General features: G+C 42.2%; 1 protein-coding gene, 1 long non-coding RNA gene and 1 pseudogene across 4 annotated transcripts; 1 reads left to right on the top strand and 2 right to left on the bottom strand.

Moving 5' to 3' along the window:
- Positions 1 to 20: 20 nt before the first annotated feature.
- Positions 21 to 16,269, bottom strand: LOC115138610 (protein PHTF2-like). Of its 3 annotated transcripts, none has more exons than XM_029675679.2 (17): positions 15,609 to 16,269; positions 15,275 to 15,388; positions 13,533 to 13,589; positions 13,380 to 13,449; positions 13,120 to 13,278; positions 12,756 to 12,930; positions 12,520 to 12,637; positions 5,181 to 5,336; positions 4,854 to 5,093; positions 4,646 to 4,774; positions 4,171 to 4,440; positions 3,930 to 4,061; positions 3,713 to 3,799; positions 3,384 to 3,539; positions 3,199 to 3,294; positions 2,941 to 3,066; positions 21 to 2,389 (listed from the first exon to the last, which is right to left on the bottom strand). In XM_029675679.2, the coding sequence occupies exons 2-17, from the start codon at positions 15,302 to 15,304 to the stop codon at positions 2,369 to 2,371; spliced, it is 2,022 nt and encodes a 673-aa protein (XP_029531539.1). In that variant the 5' UTR covers positions 15,305 to 15,388; positions 15,609 to 16,269; the 3' UTR covers positions 21 to 2,368. The 3 variants fall into 3 exon arrangements, with proteins under 3 accessions (XP_029531539.1, XP_029531520.1, XP_029531529.1); XM_029675660.2 differs by lacking the exon at positions 21 to 2,389 and having other exon boundaries at positions 2,396 to 3,066; positions 15,609 to 15,679; positions 15,981 to 16,269; XM_029675669.2 differs by lacking the exon at positions 21 to 2,389 and having other exon boundaries at positions 2,396 to 3,066; positions 15,609 to 15,676; positions 15,981 to 16,269.
- Positions 3,536 to 8,599, top strand: LOC115138629 (uncharacterized). Its single transcript, XR_003864977.2, has 5 exons — positions 3,536 to 3,637; positions 3,726 to 3,821; positions 4,181 to 4,410; positions 4,716 to 4,793; positions 8,102 to 8,599. It is a non-coding gene; the product is annotated as an uncharacterized LOC115138629 (long non-coding RNA).
- A 357-nt stretch (positions 16,270 to 16,626) lies between the features above and the next one.
- On the bottom strand, positions 16,627 to 17,456 carry LOC115144909 (olfactory receptor class A-like protein 1; annotated as a pseudogene).
- Positions 17,457 to 26,373: the final 8,917 nt, after the last annotated feature.

Here is a 26,373-nt window from a genome sequence, read left to right as displayed (position 1 = left end):
ATAACAAAAGGATTGAATACTTATGTACTCAAGACAGTCCAGTGTTTATTTTTTTTGTTAATTTGTAAAAATGTTTACAAACATAATTACACTTTGACAGTATGGGGTATTGTGTGTAGGCCAGTGTGACAATATCTGAATTTAAACCATTTTAAATTCAGGCTGTTACACAACAACATGTGGAAAAAGTCAAAGACTGTGAATACTTTTTGAATGCACTGTATGTCAGTAATGAAACACTGAAAACCCATAAATAAATAAAGCCCCCATAAAATCTATATTAAAATCCCTTAAATATCACAAAATACATTTAGAGTAGAGTTTAATATATCCTATTGAAAAGAAAATACGTAATTAAGTTAGTTCAGTAATCCATTTTGAAAATCTATACATTTTTCATTGAAAAAGTATTCTATATAATCTAACAGCTGTGTTTGAGAGAGTACATGTATGCTAAACAAAAATATAAACGCAACACGCAAAAGTGTTGGTCCCATGTTTCATGATGTGAAATTTTAAAAACACAAAAAGCTTATTTCTCTCAAATTTTTAGCACAAATTTGTTTACATCCCTGTTAGTAAGTATTTTTCCTTTACCTAGACAATCCATCCACCTGACACGTGTGGCATATCAAGAAGCTGATTAAACAGCATGATCATTACACACCCTGTGCTGGGGACAATATAAAGACCAGGAAATGTCATGCTGACTGCAGGAAAGTCCACCAGAGCTGGTGCCAGAGAATTTAATGTTCATTCCTCTACCATAAGAAGCCTCCGTTTTAGAGAATTTGGTAGTACATCCAACCGGCCTCCCAACTGTAAACCATGTGTTACCACACCAGCCCAGGACCTCCACATCCAGTTTCTTCACCTGCGGGATCGTCTGACACTAGTCACCCGGACAGCTGATGAAACTGTGGGTTTGCACAACCAAAGAATTTCTGCACAAACTGTCAGAAACCGTATCACGGAAGCGCTGATTCAGAGGGGTTGGGTTAAATGCGGAAGACATTTTAGTTGAATGCAATCAGTTCTACAACTCGTCGTCCTCACCAGGGTCTTGACCTGATTGCAGTTTGGCGCCGTAACCAACTTCAGTGGGCAAATGCTCACTTTCGATGGCCACTGGCACACTGGGAAAGTGTACTCTTCACAGATGAATCCCGGTTTAAACTGTACCGGGCAGATGGCAGACAGCGTGTATGCCATTGTGTGGGTGAGTTGCTTGCTGATGTCAACGTTGTGAAAAGAGAGAAATCCATGTGAAATCCATGGTGGCGGTGGGGTTATGGTATGGGCAGGTATAAGCTATGGACAACGAACACAATTGCACATTATCAATGGCAATATGAATGCACAGAGATACCATGATGAGATCCTGAGGCCCATTGTCGTGCCATTCATCCACTGCCATCACCTCGTGTTTCAGAGTTATAATGCATGGCCCATGCCGCAAGGATCTGTGCACAATTCCTGGAAGCTAAAAATGTCCCAGTTCTTCCATGGCCTGCATACTCACCAGACATTTCACCCATTGAGCAAGTTTGGGATGCTCTGGATCGACATGTACGACAGAATGTTCCAGTTCCTGCCAATATCTAGCAACTTCGCACAGACATTGAAGAGGAGTGGGACAACATTCCACAGGCCACAATCAACAGCCTGATCAACTCTTATGCGAAGGAGATGTGTCGCGCTGCATGAGGCAAATGGTGGTCACACCTGATAGTGACTGGTTTTCTGATCCACGCCCCAACCTTTTTTTAAGGTAACTGTGACTAACAGATGCATATCTCTATTCCCAGTCATGTGAAATCCATAGATTAGGGCCTAATGAATTTATTTCAATTGACTGATTTCCTTATATGAACTGTAACTCAGTAATATCTTTGAAATTGTTGCATGTTGCGTTTATATTTTTGTTCCATGTACATATCAAACCACACTGGAATGTCTAATTCTTTTATAAGAATTTCGTTTCCTATTCCATAGTTTCTCCATGTCTTAAAATGGTTTACATTCAAATGTCCAGCAAATTTCTCAGTGTTCAGAAGACACCCATTGGCTACTGTTTCTCCATGTGAGAGCCAGGAAGTGGTCAGGTTCAGGGACATTCCAGATTCAGGCACTGGGTTACTGGAGCTGCTGCAGCAGATGTAGTAGTCAAGGATGTGTATATCATTCATTGTCAAGAGTTCATGCTTGTGTATGACCACAATGGTGATTAAAAGTTCAATGTTCCTGGGAGGGAAGGCACTGAGATGCATAGGCGATCACTCAGTAGAATTGCACACTTTGCACAGATAGCAAGCTGTGGATGGTAGGAGTTGGCAGTCTCCATTGTCCAACAGTTAGTGGTTTAGCATTAAGGCTTGATCTTCCACAGCTGTAGAAGAGACAACAAGGAGGGTGCATTTAAAAAAACTTTTGGAAGTTAATACAAATGTACTAGGAGGAAAACCACTCTGACAGAGGCAAGTCAATTAAGAACAAATTATTATTATTATTATTTTTTTGGGGGGGGATTTTACCCCAATTTCGTGGTATCCAATTGTTTTAGTAGCTACTATCTTGTCTCATCGCTAAAACTCCCGTACGGGCTCGGGAGAGACGAAGGTTGAAAGTCATGCGTCCTCCGATACACAACCCAACCAAGTCGCACTGCTTCTTAACACAGCGCGCATCCAACCCGGAAGCCAGCCGCACCAATGTGTCGGAGGAAACACCGTGCACCTGGCAACCTTGGTTAACGCGAACCCAGAGTCTCTGGTGGCACAGCTGACGCTGCAGTAAGCGCCATCCGGGAGGCTCCCAACAAATTATTTTTTACAATGACGGCCTACCCCGGCCAAAACCAGACGACGCTGTGCCAATTGTGCTCCACCACATATCAGTGTTCTGCTACAGCACTGTGGTATTAGAAGTGTCTCCACTCACTCTGATGTTGAAGCCGAGCAGATCGCTGACCACAGCGGAGACTGCAGACAGGATGACCACACGTGTGATGTTGTAGATAAGAGGGTTCACAGTCAGACCCAGCAGTCGGAAGGGGGTGTCAAGCTCCTGTAAAAGGGTTGGTATGAAAAGTTAGAGATGCTTTCACTGCACGTTATGCTGAATAAACTACCACCAGCCCAGAAGACGAGACTAAATCCAAATATTCATAATGTGGCTAAAGTTTAAAGACATGCTTACTTTCATTAATTTTGTTGCAAGCTTCAGAACATTGTTCACTATGTTCAACATTTCTTTCTTGTTGGGCTTCTTTTCCATCTTAAGATACAAGTTGATCTGAAAGAATTGAGGAGATGCATTACTGAAAGTATTGAAGTGGTCTGACTGCGTGTGCACGTGTGTGTGTGTGTTGTAGGGAGCCTCACCTGTTCCGTCAGCAGCACTGACACGTTGCTGTATTTACAGTTGGTCTCGGAGCCCAAGGTGGCCAGGCGGAGCAGGAAGAGGATGAGAGAGGAACCCCACACCATGAGCTCCCAGTTGGTCTCAGAGTCCAGGAAGGTGTGGTGACTGTTCAGGAGCTGGGAGTTAGAGATAGAAAAAAAGAGTACTCAATCTTTCATCGATTGAGTTTCTACAGGTTGGACCTTAACCAATGCCCATTCATAACAAGGGGAAGGTAAATCATGGTGTTTCCTGGAATCCTGTGTATTTATCAGAGATACAGACACTCTTTCTTATAGATATGTCTGACCTGTGTACACAAGATGAAGGCGATGGAGAGGGCCAGGAGGAAGATGGAGGAGACGATGACATCAACGGAACGCTGGGGCCCACGTCTCTGTGATGAACGGGAAAAAAGGGTAAGACATTAATCAATGAGGGTAAGACATTAATCACCCCCTACTGGTCAAAGCCATACACTGAAGTATACCTAAAAAAGTCATAGGAGTAGTGAGAGTAAGTCAGACCTTGAGGAAGGAGCGGAGCGACAGCCACATCTTTATGTTCTGCACATTCTTCAGCCTGAAATGGGGGATTTCCCACTTCTTAGCCTTTCGTGCTGAGGTGATGTGGTTGAAGAGTTTGGCGAAAACAAGCCGCTGTTGATGAAAGAGAACCACGCAAAAACATATGTCAACCACACCATTTCCAGCATGTTTGTTTTGTAGCAGTATGTCTACTACAGTACAGTGGGACTAACATGCTGACCTGTTTGTAGGTCCTCTCTGCCACACACATCATGAAGAAGAAGAGTCCGGTGAGGCAAAGCCTCTCCACGGTGGTGATGAAGAAGAAGGCGTAGATCTGGGTGTTGGGCGGCCCCACCACCATGACAGCCAGCTCTACCAGGGACAGGGAGCTCAGGCGCTTCATGTCCAGCTGTTGTGCCAGGCGGAAGACAAAAGGAAGCAGTGCCAGTGTGGCAGTGAACAACCCCCCCAGGGCTAGGTAACCCATGCCTTGCTCCACCACCTTCACCTACACAGAAGAAATTACCTCTGTTAGGAGGACAGTGGCATGGAGCACAGAGTACACAGCCCTAATAGTGTATCTATAAATAGAATCAGACAGAACCCCTTTCCAGTCCTAAAGCATTACAGACCCGCATTCCCTCTGTATTGGATGTGTGTTAATTCTACCAAAAAGGGATCAGTGTGTAATGAGGTGGTCATAGGAGGTGTACCCGTGTGAGGATGATCCCACTGATCTCCAGTACTGACATATCTGCTTTCTTGCACTCCCCCTGCTCCCAGATGATGACACTGACCCGGTCTCTGGATGGGTGGCACGCCTGCAGCCACGATAGATGGCCCTGTGGGGAGAGAAAGCCGGTGAGCCGATATATACTTACCCTTTCTGTGATTAAAGTGAGTCCTTGTGGACGGACCCACCTGCAGCAGGGTCTCATCATCACTGCTGAGAGTGGTGAACGGGGGGAGGGTCAGGCCAGGGCCGTATCGCCCGTCCCCCTCACTGTCACTACTGCCAGTGGAGACGGTGTCAGGCCCCTGAAGAAGCTCCTCCCATATTGTGTCATCTGTGTCAGAAGCCGGGCGCTCCAGTTCGGTCCTAAGGCGCTCCACTTCATGAGGTTTCACCTTAGTGTCCATGGCACCTCCACTACTTTCCTCCTGTGCAAATAATAGGTCAAACTAAATGTCCCCCTTTCACTCTGGCTACAATAAACAGAGCAGGACTCACTGCCTCTTAAGGTTTACCTGAGGTGGTGAGGGGTTAGAGAAGGAGTGAAGGCGTCTCTTCCTGAGAACAGAGGCAGGTATAGTTCCAGCTACACCAGTAGGTAGTTTTTCTTTCCCATCCTCCTCACTTGAAAGTTCGTCAGAGGCCCCAAAGCCTGACTTTCTCTGGTTGTTCTGGAACAGAATCACAATCAACAATAGAATCCGCAGGATAAACAGCAACACAACCTTGGTAGCCAAAATGTCAATCACAGACAAAGCCCCATCTTAAAAGCCCCGCCCAGCCTTACAACCTGATAGACAAATTTGCTCAGGCAACACAAAAGGTAACAAATACATTTTGAGATTCCCCACACACATGAAAATAGGAACTTTTGGAACTCTGGTAGCCCTGAAAACACTTGAACCTTATACGGGTAAAAATCATAATAAAAATCATAAATTATATCAATAAATTGGTTATAAACTCCGAACACAGTAATGTCGACAGCAAAATGGATGCAGAGAACGTGAAAAAGAAACTCGAAACGAGCAAATGTTTACTGGTTGCTCAGGAGGGAAAGGGGAAGTCAGATCTGTGGAAGACATTTGACTTAGTTATGTAAACTACTGGAGATCAAGAAAAAGGAGGGTATAGAAGCAAGTGTTGCATGAGTATTAGGATTGCCAAAAAGTTGCTGTTAGATTACAATATTTTTTCTGACCATTTGGAACAGTGTAAACAACACTAAATGAATAAGTGTACTAGAGAGTCTGTTCTAAGGAAAAAAAGATATACAAAGCCTTTATTACAGCAGACTAAAAACAGTTGCATGCATTCGTGAATTGCGGTTTATTTATTGCATATGCTAATTATTCAAAGCTCCCTTTGTTATTCAATTTTAAAACTAAAATGCTTGATTGCATTTCAAAGCATGAATGTCTCATATTAATTTGTTCATGCCATCACACAGCATGACAGATTGATACAGTAGGCTGTATTGAAATATAGGCCTAAGTAAATTACGGTATTAAGACTGAACCGGACACAGTCTTAGGCCTACAGCTAGATGGCTGAGTATACAAGGCTACTTTACAAAGCCTACTAATGATAACGACATTAGTTATTATTATAAAGATGATCATAATAATAATTGTAATAATAACAATAAGAAGGAAATCAAGAAAAAGGAGGGTATAGGAGCGAGAGCTGCGTGGATATTGTGTGTGACAAACAGGTCCTGTTAGATTACAATATTAATTTTCTGCCTGTTGGAAGTGTAAACAACACTAAATAAATGATAAGTAATACCAGTCTGTTCTAACGGAAAACAATTCTAAAGCCTTTATTACGGCATAGCAAATATTAAAAACAGCCAAATCTGTGAAATTTCTTTATCCGTCATTTTGCCTCCGTATGAGGCTTGGTGCTCACGGAATCAGTAGGCTATTAAAGAAACACTCAAACAGAAGCAAGATCTGCCTTATTTCTGTAGATATACAGTACCAGTCAAAAGTTTGAATACACCTACTCATTCAAGGGTTTTTCTTTATTTTTACTATTTTCTACATTGTAGAATAATAGTGAAGACATCAAAACTATGAAATAACATATCTGGAATCATGTAGTAATCAAAAAGCAGCCACCCTTTTCCTTGATGACAGCTTTGCACACTCATTGCATTCTCTCAACCAGCTTCATGAATGTATTTCAATTAACAGGTGTGCCCTGTTAAAAGTTAATCTGTGGAATGTATTTTCTTCTCAATGCATTTGAGCCAAATCAGTTGTGTTGTGACAAGGTAGAGGTGGTATACAGAAGATAGCCCTACTTGGTAAAAGACCAAGTCCATATTATGGCAAGAACCACTCAATTAAGCAAAAAATAATAATTACTTTAAAACATGGAGGTCAGTCAATATGTACAATTTCAAGAACTTTGAAAGTTTCTTCAAGTGCAGTTGCAAAAACCATCTAGCGCTATGATGAAACTGGCTCTCATGAGGGCCGCCACAGGAAAGTAAGACCCAGACTTACCTCTGCTGCAGAGGATGAGTTCATTAGTTAACTGCACCTCTGACTACAGCCCAAATAAATGCTTCACAAAGTTCAAGTAACAGACACATCTCAACATCAACTGTTCAGAGGAGACTACGTGAATCAGGCCTTCATGGTCAAATTTCTGCAAAGAAACCACTACTAAAGGACACCAATAATAAGAAGAGACCTGCTTGGGCCAAGAAACACGAGCAATGGACATTAGACTGGTGAAAATCTGTCCTTTGGTCTGGTAAATCCAAATTGGAGATTTTTGGTTACAACAGTCGTGACGTTGTGAAACAGAGTAGGTGTGTAAGGGCTATTTGACCAAGGAGAGTGATGAAGTGCTGCATTAGATGACCTGGCCTCCACAATCACCCAACCTCAACCCAATTGAGATGGTTTGGGATGAGTTGGACCGCAGAGTAAAGGAAAAGCAGCCAACAAGTGCTCAGCATATGGGGGAACTCCTTCAAGACTGTTGGAAAAGCATTCAAGGTGAAGCTGGTTGAGAGAATGCCAAGAGTGTGTAAAGCTTTCATCAAGGCAAACAGTGGCTACTTTGAAGAATCTCTAATATAAAATGTATTTTGATTTGCTTAACATTGTCGGTTACTATATGATTCCATGTGTGTAAGTTCATAGTTTTGATGTCTTCACTATTATTCTACAATGTTGAAAACAGTAAAAATAAAGAAAAACCCTTGAATGAGTAGGTGTGTCCAAACGTTTGACTGATACTGTCACACCCTGATCCGTTTCACCGGTCTTGTGCTTCTCTCCACTCCCCTCCAGGTGTCCCTCATCTTCCCCATTATCCCCTGTGCATTTATACTTGAGTTTTCTGTTTGTCTGTTGCCAGTTTGTCTGGTCTCATCAAGCCTACCAGCATGTTTTTCCATACTCACTTTTCTCTCTAGCCCTTTTCTAGTTTTTCCAGTTTTGACTACTCTGCCTGCCCTGAACCCGCCTGCTGTTCTGTACCAGTCTGACTCTGCCCTGGATTACCAACCTCTGCCTGCCCTTGACCTGTCGTCTGCCTGCCCCCTGTTTTGTTAATAAACATCTGCAAGGCTATTAAACAAGCTAAGCGTCAGTACAGAGACAAAGTGGAATCTCAATTCAATGGCTCAGACACAAGAGGCATGTGGCAGGGTCTACAGTCAATCACGGACTACAAGAAGAAACCCAGCCCAGTCACGGACCAGGATGTCTTGCTCCCAGGCAGACTAAATAACTTTTTTGCCCGCTTTGAGGACAATACAGTGCCACTGACACGGCCTGCAACGAAAACATGCGGTCTCTCCTTCACTGCAGCCGAGGTGAGTAAGACATTTAAACGTGTTAACCCTCGCAAGGCTGCAGGCCCAGACGGCATCCCCAGCCGCGCCCTCAGAGCATGCGCAGACCAGCTGGCCGGTGTGTTTACGGACATATTCAATCAATCCCTATACCAGTCTGCTGTTCCCACATGCTTCAAGAGGGCCACCATTGTTCCTGTTCCCAAGAAAGCTAAGGTAACTGAGCTAAACGACTACCGCCCGTAGCACTCACTTCCGTCATCATGAAGTGCTTTGAGAGACTAGTCAAGGACCATATCACCTCCACCCTACCTGACACCCTAGACCCACTCCAATTTGCTTACCGCCCAAATAGGTCCACAGACGATGCAATCTCAACCACACTGCCCTAACCCACCTGGACAAGAGGAATATCTATGTGAGAATGCTGTTCATCGACTACAGCTCGGCATTCAACACCATAGTACCCTCCAAGCTCGTCATCAAGCTCGAGACCCTGGGTCTCGACCCCGCCCTGTGCAACTGGGTACTGGACTTCCTGACGGGCCGCCCACAGGTGGTGAGGGTAGGCAACAACATCTCCTCCCCGCTGATCCTCAACACGGGGGCCCCACAAGGGTGCGTTCTGAGCCCTCTCCTGTACTCCCTGTTCACCCACGACTGCGTGGCCTTGCACGCCTCCAACTCAATCATCAAGTTTGCGGACGACACAACAGTGGTAGGCTTGATTACCAACAACGACGAGACGGCCTACAGGGAGGAGGTGAGGGCCCTCGGAGTGTGGTGTCAGGAAAATAACCTCACACTCAACGTCAACAAAACTAAGGAGATGATTGTGGACTTCAGGAAACAGCAGAGGGAACACCCCCCTATCCACATCGATGGAACAGTAGTGGAGAGGGTAGCAAGTTTTAAGTTCCTCGGCATACACATCACAGACAAACTGAATTGGTCCACTCACACTGACAGCGTCGTGAAGAAGGCGCAGGAGCGCCTCTTCAACCTCAGGAGGCTGAAGAAATTCGGCTTGTCACCAAAAGCACTCACAAACTTCTACAGATGCACAATCGAGAGCATCCTGGCGGGCTGTATCACCGCCTGGTACGGCAACTGCTCCGCCCTCAACCGTAAGGCTCTCCAGAGGGTAGTGAGGTCTGCACAACGCATCACCGGGGGCAAACTACCTGCCCTCCAGGACACCTACACCACCCGATGTTACAGGAAGGCCATAAAGATCATCAAGGACATCAACCACCCGAACCACTGCCTGTTCACCCCGCTATCATCCAGAAGGCGAGGTCAGTACAGGTGCATCAAAGCTGGGACCGAGAGACTGAAAAACAGCTTCTATCTCAAGGCCATCAGACTGTTAAACAGCCACCACTAACATTGAGTGGCTGCTGCCAACACACTGTCATTGACACTGACCCAACTCCAGCCACTTTAATAATGGGAATTGATGGGAAATGATGTAAATATATCACTAGCCACTTTAAACAATGCTACCTTATATAATGTTACTTACCCTACATTATTCTTCTCATATGCATACGTATATACTGTACTCTACATCATCGACTGCATCCTTATGTAATACATGTATCACTAGCCACTTTAACTATGCCACTTTGTTTACTTTGTCTACATACTCATCTCATATGTATATACTGTACTCGATACCATCTACTGTATGCTGCTCTGTACCATCACTCATTCATATATCCTTATGTACATATTCTCTATCCCTTTACACTGTGTATAAGACAGTAGTTTTGGAATTGTTAGTTAGATTACTTGTTGGTTATCACTGCATTGTCGGAACTAGAAGCACAAGCATTTCGCTACACTCGCATTAACATCTGCTAACCATGTGTATGTGACAAATAAAATTTGATTTGATTTGAGTTTGATCTGTGATTCGAACGGTCTGCATCTGGGTCTCATCCTGTATATGGATGATGTATAAAGCCTGGCACATTTAACAGTTGATTATAGACCTAATTAAGTTGGGGTTCGCTGGCTCCTCAATTTTCTTAGACAATTAGGTTAAGCCCTATTTCGCACAGGACTAGTATTACTAGAGAGCGTTGGTTATGTAATAATTACCCCAGAATGTCTGTTATTCCAGAGGACGATTAGGACGGGATTAATTTTTTCCAAACTGCCCCCTGTAATTCTTTATTCTTTTCAAAAGAATTGACAGTTATGACGGAAGCCTGGAGTGTTTTTTTTTCTACACAAAGATATTTCAACAAGTCCAGGTGATAACAGTGTCGCCATAATATGTGAATTGAGGAAGTGTGATAATCATTAGGATATTCTAGCGATCTGCAGTAGACCTCCTAAATGCCCCCCAGCCTTCAGATGTGAGCTGAACAGTACACTTGCACTGTAGATGTGTTTTAAGGCTATGGATGTAAAAGTGAACTTATCATTCTCAAATTTTTAGGTCAGTTGTTTGCTGCTTTGCGATCTATTAACCACAAGGGTTACATTAAATTGGTGCAATATTTTTCACAGGTGCATTTGGCAATATTCAATTCATACGCACAAAACATATGAACAAAAGCATTCACTGTGAAAGTTGATACATGTAGGCCCTTCATTTTTAGCCTATGCACAGTTATTGTTTTCTTGCTCAAACCGTGAGCAACACCTGTCAAACTCAAACATTTCTCAAAACACAGGGATGCCGATTTGCACGGGACTAGTTGTCAGAGGACCTTGGAGTTCACCAGAAAACAGTCGCTTATTGTGGCTGGAATTGTTACTTTCCTGTCATGTACAAGTTATTGACATGGCAGATTTGGACAGGACTAAAATTTGATTTATTAATGTGGCTCCATTATTCTTACATAATCATATACAATTTCAGTATCACGTCTTAGAATGATGGATTGTGCCATCCGTACGACCACAGCAGTGGATTAGTCAACTGAGACAGGCATGAATTAGACAGGTGTTTTGTGCACATTGGAAAAAAATACAATTGCAAACGCTCGACTAAAGAAATCTCGGTCGACCAACAGCCTATCGACCAAACAATCGACCAGTCGACTAAATGGGGTCAGCCCTAATAGAGTGTCAACGTTTATGATCACTATGTTTGATGTTCAGTTACAAGATGACATGGCGTCATACCCTGGGTTGTTCTGAACAGAATGAGCCTGTTTGTCTATTGTGAAGAGATGCACCTGAATGCACTCATTACTCCTTTCTATGGGGACCAAAATTACAATCTATCTCTCTGAAATGCCTTGTGAGTCTAACACTGTAAGATCGTATTTTACAACTTAGCTAGTCACGTTGGCAATAAAACACGTTTTGAAATGATGCCCAACTGAACCAGACTGCGATTTATAAAAATGGGCCGTTTTTGTATTGCATGAAACAACAACAGTGATTGTGTGATGGCAGGGATGCAGCGTTGTGCTCCAAACAAAACAACTACAAGTGTGCTTGTTCTAGTTCCTCAACGGCACAGCTAGGAGAGCTCAATAAAGCACCTTGTAGTTGAAGACTCTTCTTTGAGTCATAAAAGTGCATTTAAATTGAGGAACTTTGGAGAGGTGTGTGACCACTTGGAGACACCAGTTAGTCCTCTCATTCAAACCCTTCTCACATTTGGTGTCTTATGTTGCACCTACCACACATTTTCCAGGAATATTCTTATCATGTTACTGAATGTATCAAGAGTATTTTCAGACTTCGCTATCAACAAATGTGGCGAAAAGTACAGTAAATGTAAAATGCACATAAAATCAACAGTGTAATGTTTGGATTCAGTCTTGTGTCAGGTGAACTGTTGTGTCCTCAACTTTGGTGTAACAATTTTCCCATTATCTCCAAACAATTCCCTTTCTATTTCTTCCATGGTTATACATTTCATATTTCTTCTGTAAGAAACAATTCAATTTAGCCCCATCCATATAGGCCAATTCCTAGAGTGTAAAGGGTTAACGACTGCTTGACTCACAAACACGAATTATTGCTATATGTTCAGGTAGAGGATCTGGTCATTGTCTGTATGGCCTTACCCTTCTCTCCTCTGATCTGTACAACCTCTGGTTTTCCTCCAGCTGCCAAGGCTGCAGCTCAGTGTCCCCATCGGTCCCCTGTCCTTCTGTTCTCTTCAATCCTCTACACTTCCTTGGCCTGAATGAATGTTGAGAAATGAGGGAACATGTTATACAGTGTGAGAGCAGTTTGCAAGAGTGTATAAAAGGGTGAGCACACAGCAGTGTGTGTGTGTTACATGCTGTAAGAGCCCAACCTCCTCCTTCGTGCAGGGCTGGTGCTGCTCACAGGGCTGTCTGAGGGGCTCCGGTTGGACTCAGTGGACACTATCTGGCAGTGCACTGTCCCCAGCAACAACATCAGACACATGGGCCCAAATAGCTCACTAGCACTGGCTGCAGGAACTTCCATGTACAACACTGATGCTGCCACTGCAGAGAGAAAGCCATTAAGTTAACAGGCCAACCAAACATGGTAGAAACCTGCTCTTTAGAGTTAGTGAATGACATACTTATTTACTTTAAGTCGATAAATAGTATATCGTATGACTTCTTAACAGTAGACAACAAGCATGATCTGACCCATGCCTAAAGCAATGTTAATGTGAGATGCGAGTTTACCTTGCATCAAGTAGAGCACCAGGATACAGGTGGAGATGGACCTGGAGGTCACCTGGATCCACCATTGGAAAAAGAAGGGGAAGAGGAGCACCCTGACCAGACCCTTACGAGTCAATGCTGTCCATGGACTATCTGGCTTTGCCTTGCTGAATGTGGATCCTGGAATAGAAGAGAGCCAATCAATAGCGTTGCATGCACCATATCCATCCAATAAGCGACATTGTGTAAGATATAACACCTTGTAATAAATGGATATTCACCTCTTACTAAGTCAACATCAATGAGGTCTGTCTTGATGTGGCCAGACCTCTTTGGTTTACTGTCAATACCCTGTGGGGGTGACACTTATCTTAGTGACAAATGCTGATCATATAAGAATTGTGTGCATATTAGGCCAAATATCATGAACTTACATTAAATTCTGCTTGCTCCAGAGATTTCTCCCAGACCTGCTGATCATATGCACCAATCTGTTGACACATGCACACACTTCAGTTTGTATCATCTCATGTAGGGGATTTTAGACCCTCATTACATTGTCAGTAAGTCTAGCATGTCTTAGGGGCCATTTACATTAGTAAAATATGTCTAGTGAGATCTCTCTTCAACATCAGATTTGCAACTTTTCTATTTACACCAGCCTGGGATGTAGTGTGGCCAAAGCCACATTCCTGCGTCATGTGAGTGCAACTATTAGCATATCGTAAATACCATAGTATTTAGACAATCAAAATAAGGCTAGAAATTGAAACTATACGGAAGCTTCTCATCTAAACCATATTGCACATTGTGTTGCACACTTGATTAATGCAATGATTCACACATATATGGATATTTTAAAAGCCTTTCATTTTCAATTTGTCTAACAGAGCAAGAAAGCTGTGTACTTGTATTAAGGCAATTACGGTAATTCGGGCAGGGACATGTGGTGTGGGAGAGACTTTTTCTTAAAGGGTAACTCTCAACCCCAATTTCAGCCTTTGCCCGACCCGTTCAAATTTAACAAATATTAATTCAGGTGAGATGTTGTGGGCGGGGGGAATATCTCATGAATATTCATTTTGGGGGTGGGTAAACATAGTTGTACCTGATCCCACCATGTTCTCACTAAAGCATACTTACCAGAAGTCCACTGGCACTCTGATAATAAAATAATGTGCATCGTGAGAAAATACATCTCTGCACAGTTAGCTCACAGTGGTAAGGCGGCGAGTTCCTGACATCTACTGCCACTTGCGGTGTAAGTTTGAATTCCCCATTGAGCTTTATAAACTTGACACTTTGCCAAAGTTTTAAAAAATGGCATTGTTTAGAAAAAGTGCAAGGTTGAATTGAGTTTGTGCACACGCGCACTTCACAGAAAAGGCGTTCCCAAATGGAAATATGCAAATATATGCTACAACGAGCCAACAGGATCTCGCTAGCTCGTGCTTGGCTTTGCCCACCCCCTTGCTTTATCTGCCCACTATGCTTAATTTGCGCCTACTGTAAACAACACAGATGAACCATCTTAGGTTAGTTATAAATATCTTTGTCAATATGGCATGCTTCAAATTCAAATATTTCAGGCGCCATTGGGAGTTTTCCATAGGAATACGTGGATGACGTCAGCGCTATCACTATTGGTGCATTCAAGACAACTGGTAACTCAGAATAATACGAGGTCAAATCATGACGTCATGATCTACAGATGGGAAAGTCGGAGCTCTAGAAAGAGGCCCAAGTTCCCGAGTTGGAATTCCGAGTTGGATGACTGTTCAAAAGGATTTTTCCTCAGTCTGAGTTTTTTTTCGAGTTCCCAGTTGTCTTGAACGCACTCAAGTCAAAAGTCTGAGATTTCCGAGTTACCAGTTCCCAGATGTTTTGAACATGGCATATCATCTACTGGTTTTACATACCTCCGGAGGTTTTATTTAGGCAAGTCAGTTAAGAACAAATTCTTATTTACAATGACGGCCTACACCGGCCAAACCTGGACGACGCTGGACCAATTGTGCTCCGCCCTATGGGACTCTCAAATCACAGCCGGTTGTGGTAATGTGGGAGACATCTCTTAAAGAGATTTGAATCTAGATCTGTCTCTTTACACTACACAAGTATCTCTCCTGGACCTAGCTTGTGTTGTCAAAGTAGTGTAGTGTAAAGAGGCGCTTACCTTCTCTTGATACCAAGCTATTCTTGCCATTGTTGTTTTATGACTGTGATGAAGATTGAGTCAGGTCATTTTGCAGGGGCCACAGTGGTAGATAAGACCTGACTGCAACCCAGGCTTGTCAAAACAAAGGAAAGAACATTAGAAATAAAGCAAAAACAAAGCCATTGTGGAGTACAAAGGGCATTCACACATATCATGTTCACTCAATACCAGAAATCATCACTGATAACTGTAGTTTACTGTTTTTAATTGTGCTGCATGTACATTTGTTATACTCAATACAAAACTACTGTTAGCTGTATAGGCTACAGAAAGTCAACTGACTAAAACTTACCCCAAAGCCAAAGGATAATGTGGTTGAAGATAGGTGCTACAATGGTCCTACTGTATTCGGGTGAAACTCTACTAGAGATCATTCCAAAAACATGAAAAGATCAATCATTCCTCTTAGAACCATCATCCAGGAGCAGTATCAAGTGGGATGGCGCAGTAACGTTGTAGGATTGCAAACTAGCTAGCTCTGCCTCGCCATCATCATCATCATTCAAGCAACCTCAGCTAGGCTATACTTTTCAACTCGAACAAAACACGTTTCAACTTCTACATTTGCCACCATTCAAAATAGGTAAACAGATTCGCGGCACATTTAGCTAATCTAGAAACCAGTACAGTAGTGCTATATTAGCAATAGAAGCTAGCTAGCTACCATTAAGCAAAGTTAGCTCGCCAGCTTTTCTTCAGCCCAGGAGTGGCGCGCAGCTCGACGGGGTAAACTAGCCAGCTAGCAGCATCTCGACTGCGGGAATCGCAAAGATTTATGAGCAATTTATTTTATTTCAGTTATTTAAACGATTTTCCAAATGCAAACTTCGTTGTCAGTTGCATTTCAAGGCGAATTCATAGGAATGCACACCGACATGGCTCTTGCGATTCTTTTTTTTCCGGGTTAATCCGATTCATTTCAGCCTGCTTGTTGACAATTTTCAGAACTGTCAAATCTGTGCCGCGTGTGGTCTGTGGAAAATCCACATTATAATAAATAACTTGTTACAGCTCGGCTAGAGTGTAGGCCTTACCACTCTAGACTTGTAGAATAAACATCAATGCATAGTAAAATAAATATTTTTACATTATGTAGATTTCCATAGCATTACTTATAACTATTTACATTTTTTGTCACTGTTGTTTTTTGTCCACATTATTTTATTGTACTGTATTTGTCGTCTATCCTCACAGTTCCTGCTTGTCCAATAGAATGATAAATCCCTTACTGTTTCAAACCCCATGTCACACTAGTTAAATTAGTTAAATCTAAAATGAGTTAAATCTAAAATCCTGAAAACTGCAATGATTTACACAAATAAATAGAAGGCCTATAACAAGTAGACTACACAGGCATAATTACACAAAATAATCACAAGAAGACCATCCGTGTGGTATAATAGCCCCAGAAGGAAATAATGTTTATCCAGAGCTTGGGTTACATTTGAGATATTGTCACTGAAGTCCTGGGTGTCGGCTGATGGTTGTTCTTGGTCGGCTGCAGCACACACCAACTTGCTCTTGACCTTCTTATTGGAGCTGATGATGAAGATGGGACTGAGAGAGGCATACCAGGAGGAGAAGAAGACCCTCTTGTCAGCCACCATTGGAGACAACTTGGCTACCGTCAGCATGTAAATCCAGATGACATTGTCTATGCGGAAGAATATAACATTCAGGGTGAAGGCAGGCATGGTGCCATTGCGCGGGCCAATAGAGAAAATTCTTGCTGTGATGCATCCATGTTGAGGAGCCACAGCCGTGCGAAGGTGGGCACAATGAGGCTGGGAAGACCGGACTTAAGCCTGGACAAAGCTGCAGGGGCGATGGTCACCGCCTGGAACACACTGAGCATACAAGTGATGAAAGTGGACAGGGCCCGGGCGATGCAGTAGGGGTAAATGACCACCTTGCACCGGGTCATTCAGTAGGTCGATCAGGCCAAACACAGTCATGGTCTGGGGAGCAGCATCAGGTCAACGAAGGCGAGGTGGCAGAGAATCATGTCCAAAGGCATGAGTATGTGCTCAGAGCAGAAGACCTGGGTGTAGGCCAGCAGCACCAGAGTGTTCCCCAAGTTCCCTAACCCTGACTGCAGCAGGAAGGACACCTCTTTGATGATGAAACACAGATCCAACATGATACCTACTTGGGTACCTTGCTGAAGAATATAGACACAAAATTAAGTTTGTTAAACAGACCTATGCATACACCAACTGTGAACAAATGTTCCCTATTGCACTCTCTAAATTATTGGATAATGATTGCAGAAAGCATATCCTTACCGGCGACTATTAATAAAGAAATGTGAAGACAGTATTGGTCATTCAGTGTGGTTAATTTCAGTATAAAGCATGTTGTACTCTGTAGGGATTATTAGGGCACAACATTAGAACACCCACTTCACCCCTCGTAGGACTCACTACAAAATGTAACCAAGAGTAAGAGTTTTTTTCTTTTCAGATGACAGCATTAATGTCAATAATGGCCATATTCAACAGAAACCTCAATAAAAAAGCTATGGCATAACGCAACAAACAGTCATGTTTTAGGATGGCCTGTTCAATGGGGTAATATTCAATATTAGTGCACCCATAACCCAGCAGTGGTTTTTGTTATTGTTGAAGTAAAACTACTTGATTAAGTCATTCAACGTGCACAGCTGGACCCTTGCACTGCTCACTTCTGTTCTCTCCTGTCCTGGGAGTATGTCGCCAGGGGCACAGCAGCAAAGGTCATTATCTAGCAATAACGCATGTTTAGTCTAAATCGGAGCACTGGGAAAATAGCCTTCTATTCTGATTTCCACTCTTCACACTGGTTTATTAACCTACAAGAACAATCATCCTGTTTCACAAAACCTCTGCTGCACAGTGGGGAGTAACAATCCTGACAGTGTACATTTCTAACCCAGCGTTGCTCCATTCTCAACATATGAATGAAAGATGGTAATGTCGTGGTTTAGCTGTGCTTAAGACATAACAGTGTATTTTAGACAGCACCCTTAACTATAAGTCGAACTTGGAATAAAGTCAACTCATGCTGAAGGATCCTTGCTATAGGCTAAGGTGACATTTGAATTTGCTACTCATTTTCAAACCACTATGAGATCAATAATCTGAAGTGGTGTAATTTCCCCATGTTAGTATCAATATGTTGACATGAGTACAGGACTAATTAGAGCACAAGTTCATGCATGTTCTTCTCTAGGGATTCTATCATGTATTCTACATAGTAAGCAGAGGGTTTTTAATAAGTTTCCTCCAAAGACTAGACTTGTTTTTTCCCCTTTCGAATTTCTTTATAGATTTATTTTTCATTTCAATGCCTCAAACAGGTTGTCAAAAACTACAGACGACTGTTGAACATCTAAATAAGTATACTCTCCCAGGAGTAAATATACCTTTCAGTGGAATTCCAGTCTGTTTTTATGGACCAAGGTCTTTGCTTCGGCACTTTTATCTCCGACAGAGGAGCCAGCGTGACAGTGAGGCGTGTTTCACATCAATGACATCAAACAATCTCAAGTCTATCTGACTTGTTATGCATCTCATTATAAAACATCAATCACAAAGTAAAACAAACACACATTGCTCATACTTCATTTTTCAGTTTGGGGCAACTATTTTACTCCTATGTCAGACCTTTTTGAATGGCAAAAATGATACACTTGTCTTGTCACATCATTCTCCAGAGGGGGGCACTGTAGGCTTGTTGTTAGTCCTTACCTGGACTGTAGCAGAAAGCGATTCAAAGAAACCATAGAAAAAGAACAAAATAGAACAGTATGCCTAGTCTATGAGAATTTAAAGTGATAATTATGGCTGGGAATACATTGAGCATTAGACAAAGGGTTTTGTCCCCATTCGAATGCTTTCTTTGCACAATAACTTGACATATAGATACTTCTTGAGACCTCCATTTCCTTTTATTTGGTGTCATTCTGTCCTCAGTCCTGATTACATGTTCTGGTGGCATATAGCCACAGCTGGAACAGATGCAGTCATCTGTATTGATCTCAGGTAATTGGAGGGAGATGAAAGAGGAGCCTAAAGTCAGTGGACCATGCTGATCACCACCTACAGTTACTGAATCTCTCTGAGAGTATAAGTACACAAGGAAACTCACTAGCCAAGGGGACTTTGGTCTGGTTTACAAACACACTAGTGATCAGACTCCAACATCATAAAGAATTCCTCTCAGGTAAAATAACTGATGTATGCAATGGCCTTCTGAGATGATTGTATATATTGACAAATACTGATTTGACATATATTTTAATATCCTTTATCTCTGCAACCACAGAATCAGAGGAGGTGGTCTGGGGAGTGCTGTACCTGTCACTGTGGTTGATGTCCCAAGAAACACTGCTGTCCTCTTGGCATTCCTCCTGGCACTATACCAGGAGCACTAGCTCCTTCCTTCTGATGCAATCGTGCTGCACCTGGCCTGTGCCAACCTGCTTGTGTTGGGTGTGTGCTGCCCGCTAGAGACCCTGGCGAGCTTCCTGCGGCCATAGCCTTGTCCCTGGGCTCCTGGAATGACTCGGGCCTCATGCAGCACAGCATTAATTTGTTCGCTTCCCTTCTATGCAGTCCACGCAGGTGAACTGGGCTGTCCAGGTGGGGAGGGACGTGGTGCCCATGGCCCTGATGGCCAGTCTGGTTATCCTGGTGTTTCTGTACTGCCACAGCCAGCAGGTGAAGGGACTCTGCAGCAGATTTGGGGCCAGTGGTGGGGCAGAGCAGCGGACAGCTAAGGCTGTAGTGGCCTTGGTGACCCTGTACATGTTCCTCTATGGGGTGGATAATGGACTGTGCACATATTCTTCTTGTCGCTGTATGCAGCACTCAGCCCCCTGCTGATCATAACCACCAACAGGAAGATGAACAGCAGGCTGAGGTGTGTGTTGCAGGAGAGGCCTGTTCAGGACAGCGCCACTACACTATCTACTGTGTGAGTGAGGGACATTATTGTGGTCAGATATGGTTACAAAGATGAGGAATGTTGATTATTAATGAATTATGTTGCTATTAGAATATGGATCATAAAACATATAGAGCTAACATTGTACAATGTGAAATGTGTGGCAAAAGTATCTTGAACACATGTACTCTAGTTTTTAAATTAGATTTTTATCCCGGTTAATATTTTTCAGCATATAATATTATTGTTTGAGCTGTTTTGACTTATGTCCCAAAGTTGATGGCATGCTTGGAATTACAGAACTGGAAGGTCATGAAACCAATATGTTGCTAGAAATGAACGTGTGTAGAAAATAAAAAAAGATGCATCGAAGCAGAGTTTGAGCCTTTTTTGTCACACGGTCCAATTAGTGAAATTACCAGGATATTAATCATTCCAGATTTGTCCTGTTATTGTTTTGTTTGTTCATTCATTATGCTCCTTCATCTTAATTGGGTGGAAGAATTATAACTGGATGACTAAAGCACACAATAGCTGTCAAATGACTTCCAGCAGTCTCTTTCGAAGCAATTAACACTTTGAATGGGGTCTGCAAAATGTCTCATTGCTAATGAAGATAGTTAATTGCCCCACAGAGACCCAGGTATGGTCTCATGGGAAAACCAGCTATCTTTAGAACAAGAATGATACATTCAATCTCTGAATAGAAATATCTGATGGAAATGTGAGAGAGGGATGGTTTTCAATTAAGGCCAAATACTAAAGACTAAAGGCTAAGATAAAAGTATCTGATTGGTTGATATTATACATGTAGACATTTGTATCTACTTAGATGAAGCCATATCAAGTTAGAAGAAGTTGCATGAGGAAAGATATGCCCTTGATAAAGTTATTCACTACGGGTGATATTCCCATTTGCATGTAGTTGTATTCTACTTCAGGAAAATCCAGGGCTGAGTAAAAGGGACCTGGAGGGGTGGGGTTAAGAGTGTCTGAATGACAACTTGTGATTTCACAACCTCATTTATGTACAAAGAGTGAGTGATTAGTTTTATATGGCAATTACAACAAACATTTGTGGTATTCTTAAAGGGCTTTGTATTATGTGCCTGGCCACATATATTTTCATTTTAGATGCAACTTGTTTTTTAGATGCATTATATCAGTGGAGGTACTGCATGGCAAATCAAAAATCAAATCAAATGAAATTGTATTGGTCATATACACATATTTAGCAGATGTTATTGTGGGTGTAGTGATATGCTTGTGTTCCTAGCTCCAACAGTGCAGTAGTATCTAACAATTCACAACAATACACACATCTAGAAGTAAAAGAAAGGAATAAAGAAATATGTAAATATTAGATTGAGCAATGTCGGAGTGGCATTGACTAAAATACAGTAGAATAGACTACAGTATATACATATGAGATGAGTAAAGCAGTATGTAACATTATTAAAGTGACTAGTGTTCCACTATTAAAGTGGTCAGTAATTCCAAGTCTATGTACATAGGGCAGCAGCCTCTAAGGTGCAGGGTTGCGTAACCAGGTGGAAGCCGGCTAGTGATGGCTATTTAACAGTCTGATCGCTTTGAGATATAAGCTGTTTTTCAGTCTCTCAGGCCCAGCTTTGATGAACCTGAACTGACCTATGACCTGGTAGGTCATAGGTCACAGAAATGGTCATGAATTGCAAATTTTAATGACCATTTTAATGACCCACCATGTTCTTGTAGAGATTGCAACTGAGTCATACACCAAACCATAAACAGAAATATAAATGACATCTAATGCAGGTAGTAACACTTTATTCATGTTTGCATTGCTCCGTCAGGCTTTGATTCTTTATTGATCTATGTAAAAAAAAAATACTCCTAATGTTTTTTAATATACAGTATGTCTGCAGTACAATGCTGAAAACAATACTACATTCAGTTACTGATTTGAGTCCATAGTCACAGAGTAGAGAATCCAATTCTCCAATCTTTTCTATTGACGATAAAGTCCATGTTTCTTACTCTTCACACCACTGAAATCTGAATGGTTCATGACACAGACTCCGGTGGAATGAAGGATAGAATGCATGGCTAATTCCAGTCAGCCTATGAGTCCTTTCCTTTGCCCCAATTCATAGCTGAGTACTCCTTGGAACCTTATCAGAAAACAAAACACAAAATGAGTCAAAATGGAACATAAAACACTGAGGAAACACTGAGGAGAGAAGAATGACATACTTATAGAGGGTGCAAGAGCCAGTTCACTCCATGTATCTGTTTATTGTGCGTGTGTAAAGGGTGTGCCAGCCTCTCCCTGCACAAGATGAGACCTGCTCCTGTTCTGTTCCATTCCTCCAGTGTGTTCCAGGCCCAGGTGAATGCCTTAACCCTGCTAGACATGTAGAGACAGCACTGATGCTTCTGTGGCTCAGAATCACATAGTTTTGTATGTAATCCTGGACTAGGAACATTGTCTTTTTATTTTTGCAATACTGAGTAGAATATAACATTTCAATATCAAAACTGCTACCTGTCAATCAACGGGTTGAATGTCTGGGTCACTGCATACTCTCCCTTTACATCGATACTGTACATCTCAAATCTGACTCACCTTACTGGAGATTGACTTTTCAACTCTTGGTTCTTGTTTGATCCATACCTAAAAACAAAACACAAAACAAATACAAATACCAAACATCAAACAACAGTCATCAAACACTATGAGCAAGTTTCATCAAAAGATTGTTACAAATATTTGAAGCTGATTTAAGAGTAATCATTGAAGACAAAAAAAAGTCAAGATGTGTCTGAGAGTTTTTTGTAAATTTGCATTGAAAGATAAATAAAATGAAGTAATCCAGATGAATCCTTTTTCTGCAGTGCCTAATGTCAGTCTCACTGTCTTTTTACCTGCCCTATGTAGAGGCATTTTAGCTTACAGCATGGACCAATGGCATTGCAGCAAAAAGGGCAAGCCTCGCCCCCTCTATTTTAAATCTGGCCAATGCCCTAATATAGCCCTCCTGGACAAATTCTAATGACCGAATAAAATGTATCCCCCTCCCTTGAGAAACAAACTATCCCACCAACAAACACCTAACATTAGTTAATAGTATTGTTCGTTCCACATCCATTTGTACAATACAGTATAAGAAATTATAATAACACATTATCATACTCAAAGCATTAACAATCATAAACTGTTGAAATGGATAGACCATTTTGGCTTTATTCTATTACTATTATAGGTCAATACAGTAGATTGTTCAATAGCTTTGTCTTTGACTGTCTATGCTTGACAACAGTGCATCTATAGATGTAAGTTGTGCATCCTTGGTCAGAAATTCTATGGAAATGTGTGGGATATCATCTACCCAGCCCGTCACTCCTCACTCTCATCCCTCAACTACCCCTCCTCCCCTCCCTTACCTTCCTTACCTTCTCACCAGAGTGGAACCTGTCTGGACAGGTTGACAATGGAATTTACTGGTTTACTGAAGGACTGCAACTAGGGGAGAGAACACGGAGATAAAAAATGAAACTGCATGCATCAAACTTGTATGCAAAATAACAGTAATTTAATAGACACAGGTAGCCCCTTAAAGAGTGCGTGGCCAAAGAGCTCTATTTTCATGTCATCCAACAATTGTAATTGTCTGGTGTTTGCTAAACGGCATTGGTACATTGATTGGAATAGGTGCTTTGATCAGATTTAATGAAAATAGAGCTCTTTGGCCACTCACACCAGTGGTGGGTTTGGCGTCGAAATGAGAACGCATGAACAGAAAATAACCCCATAACTACTGCAAAATATGGTGGTGGAACTTTAATGTTGTGGGGCTATTTTGCATCCACTGGTTTTGGGGCCTTTGCTAAGGTAAACGGCATCATGAACTTTACCCAGTACCAGGAAATGTTGTGCCAAAAACCTAGTTGCCTTGGCCGCAAGTGGATCTTCCAGCAAGAAAATAACCTCAAAAACACATTAAAATCCACCAATAAATAGTTAATTGACCATAAAATCAACATTTTGCAATGGCCATGTGGTTTGAATTGAAGATGGCAGTCCATATGCACAGACAAAGGATATCACGGATCTGGAAGGATTCTGTATATTTGGGTATCCCACAGGGCGGCGCACAATTGGCCCAGCATTGTCCGAGTTTGGCTGGGATAGGCCGTCATTGTTAATAAGAATTTGTTCTTAACTGACTTGCCTAGTTAAATAAAGGTTAAATAAAATAAATACAAGTATGGAGGAATGGTCTAAGATCCCTCCCAATGTATTGTCCAACTCATAAAACATTTTAGAAAGAGGCTCAGTGCCATTGACCCCTACATTTTTGAGAAAAATTGTATCACTTGTTAAACAAAATATCTTTCTCTGAACAATTGTATTAGTATAAAATAAAAAAATAAAAATATTGACCATACAATATAGCTCAGTGTTTGAATTATTTACAATATTTCACACAGTCATATTTGCTCATCTTTATCAAGAGTGTCAACAATTTTGGACCCCAATGTACGTATGTGGCCCATAGCTCTATTTCCACTTCCCCAGTTCCAGAGGGAGAGGAGAGGACAATGTTTCAACATGCCTGGAATGCTGCAATGCAGGAAAGGAATACAGCAACACCTCTATATTCTGCTTCCTGCCTGAATGAGAACATGTTTCAATTCTGTGATAGTAGATATCATATCAACATGAATGCACAGTTTTTGCAATGTCAGTTTACTATATTTGGTGTGTTCTCATGTAATGTGTAAATAAATTGCTGTCTCTATCTTGACTTCATACCCTGTTTGAATATATTAACAGGACTATTCCATAGTCCCGAATAACGCATTGAGGTCTATCATGCAGGATTCTCTAAACAATAGTGATATTGACAAATGTCTTAATGCAACCATGTGATGAGAGCATATTACTCTGATCCAGTTGAGGAGACTGAATGTCAGATGAGCCCCTGGGTGAAACAGGCCACACAGTCGATAGAGGGATGTGGAGTTGCAAGAGCCCTCTGAGGGCCCGGGGCCAGCCACAGCCACAGTCTCCTCCCAGCCTATACTTTCAGGTGAGATATGTGCTGCTCTGTCTGGACTTGCACAACATTCAAGGCTGGCTGTAATCTTCCCCAGAAACGCTTTGGATCAGAGAGAGTGCAGCTCTGAGTTTCACCTTTAGCCAACACATTACTCAATGCCAAATATTGTACAAGCAGAGACAAAATAGAAGGGGAAGGCGGGGAAGCAAAGCAGAACCCAATCACAAGGCAAGAAGACACTTTGTGAAAATTTGTGACAAGCCCACCTGGCAGTACAGGAGATGAACACATAGTCCATATAAGGAAATCAGTTAATTTTCATTAATTAATTAGGCCCTAATCTATGGATTTCACATGACTGGGCAGGGGTGCAGCCATGGGTGGGCCTTCGAGGGCATGGGCCCACCCACTTGGCAGCCAGGCCCACCCACTGGGGAGCCAGGCCCAGCCAATCAGAATGACTTTTACCCCATAAAAGGGCTTATTACAGACAGAAATACTCCTCAGATCCCTCAGGTGAAGAAGCAGGATGTGGAGGTCCTGAGCTGGCGTGGTTACACAAGATCTCTGGTTGTGAGGCTGGTTGGACGTACTGACAAATTCTCTAAAACTACGTTGGAGGCAGCTTATGGCAGAGAAATTAACAATCAATTCTCTGACAACAGCTCTGGTGGACATTCCTGTAGGCAGCATGCCAATTGCACTCTCCCTCAAAACTTGAGACATCTGTGGCATTGTTTTGTGTGACAAAACTGCACCTGTGAGGAGTGACCATTTATTGTCCCCAGCACAATGTGCACCTATGTAATGATCATGCTGTTTAATCAAATACATTTTTTGGGGTCACATACACATATTTAGCAGATGTTATTGCGGGTGTAGCGAAATGCTTGTAGCTTCTTGATATGCCACAACTGTCAGGTGGATGGATTATCTTGGGACAGGAGAAATGCTCACTAACAGGGATGTAAACAAATTTGTGCACTAAATTTGAGAGAAATAAGTTTCTTGTGAGTATGGAACATTTTTGGTCAGTTTATTTGGAACTGGGAAGTGAAATTGATCAATATCTGTAAGGGCTGATCT

This window comes from Oncorhynchus nerka, linkage group LG2, assembly GCF_034236695.1.
Source record: "Oncorhynchus nerka isolate Pitt River linkage group LG2, Oner_Uvic_2.0, whole genome shotgun sequence".
NCBI classification, from domain to species: domain Eukaryota; kingdom Metazoa; phylum Chordata; class Actinopteri; order Salmoniformes; family Salmonidae; genus Oncorhynchus; species Oncorhynchus nerka.
Note: the sequence above shows the minus strand (reverse complement) of the source record. Positions and strands in the feature narration are given on the sequence as shown.

What these genes read in the sequence shown, in the direction of transcription:
- LOC115138610 (XM_029675660.2), bottom strand. Translation starts at nt 15,304, where the DNA reads ATGGCAAGAATAGCTTGGTATCAAGAGAAG. An exon ending in GGTGCTCTACTTGATGCAAG is followed by an intron (nt 12,931 to 13,119) that starts GTAAACTCGCAT and finishes TTCTCTCTGCAG; the next exon opens with TGGCAGCATCAGTGTTGTAC. An exon ending in CAGAGAGGACCTACAAACAG is followed by an intron (nt 4,062 to 4,170) that starts GTCAGCATGTTA and finishes TTTCATCAACAG; the next exon opens with CGGCTTGTTTTCGCCAAACT.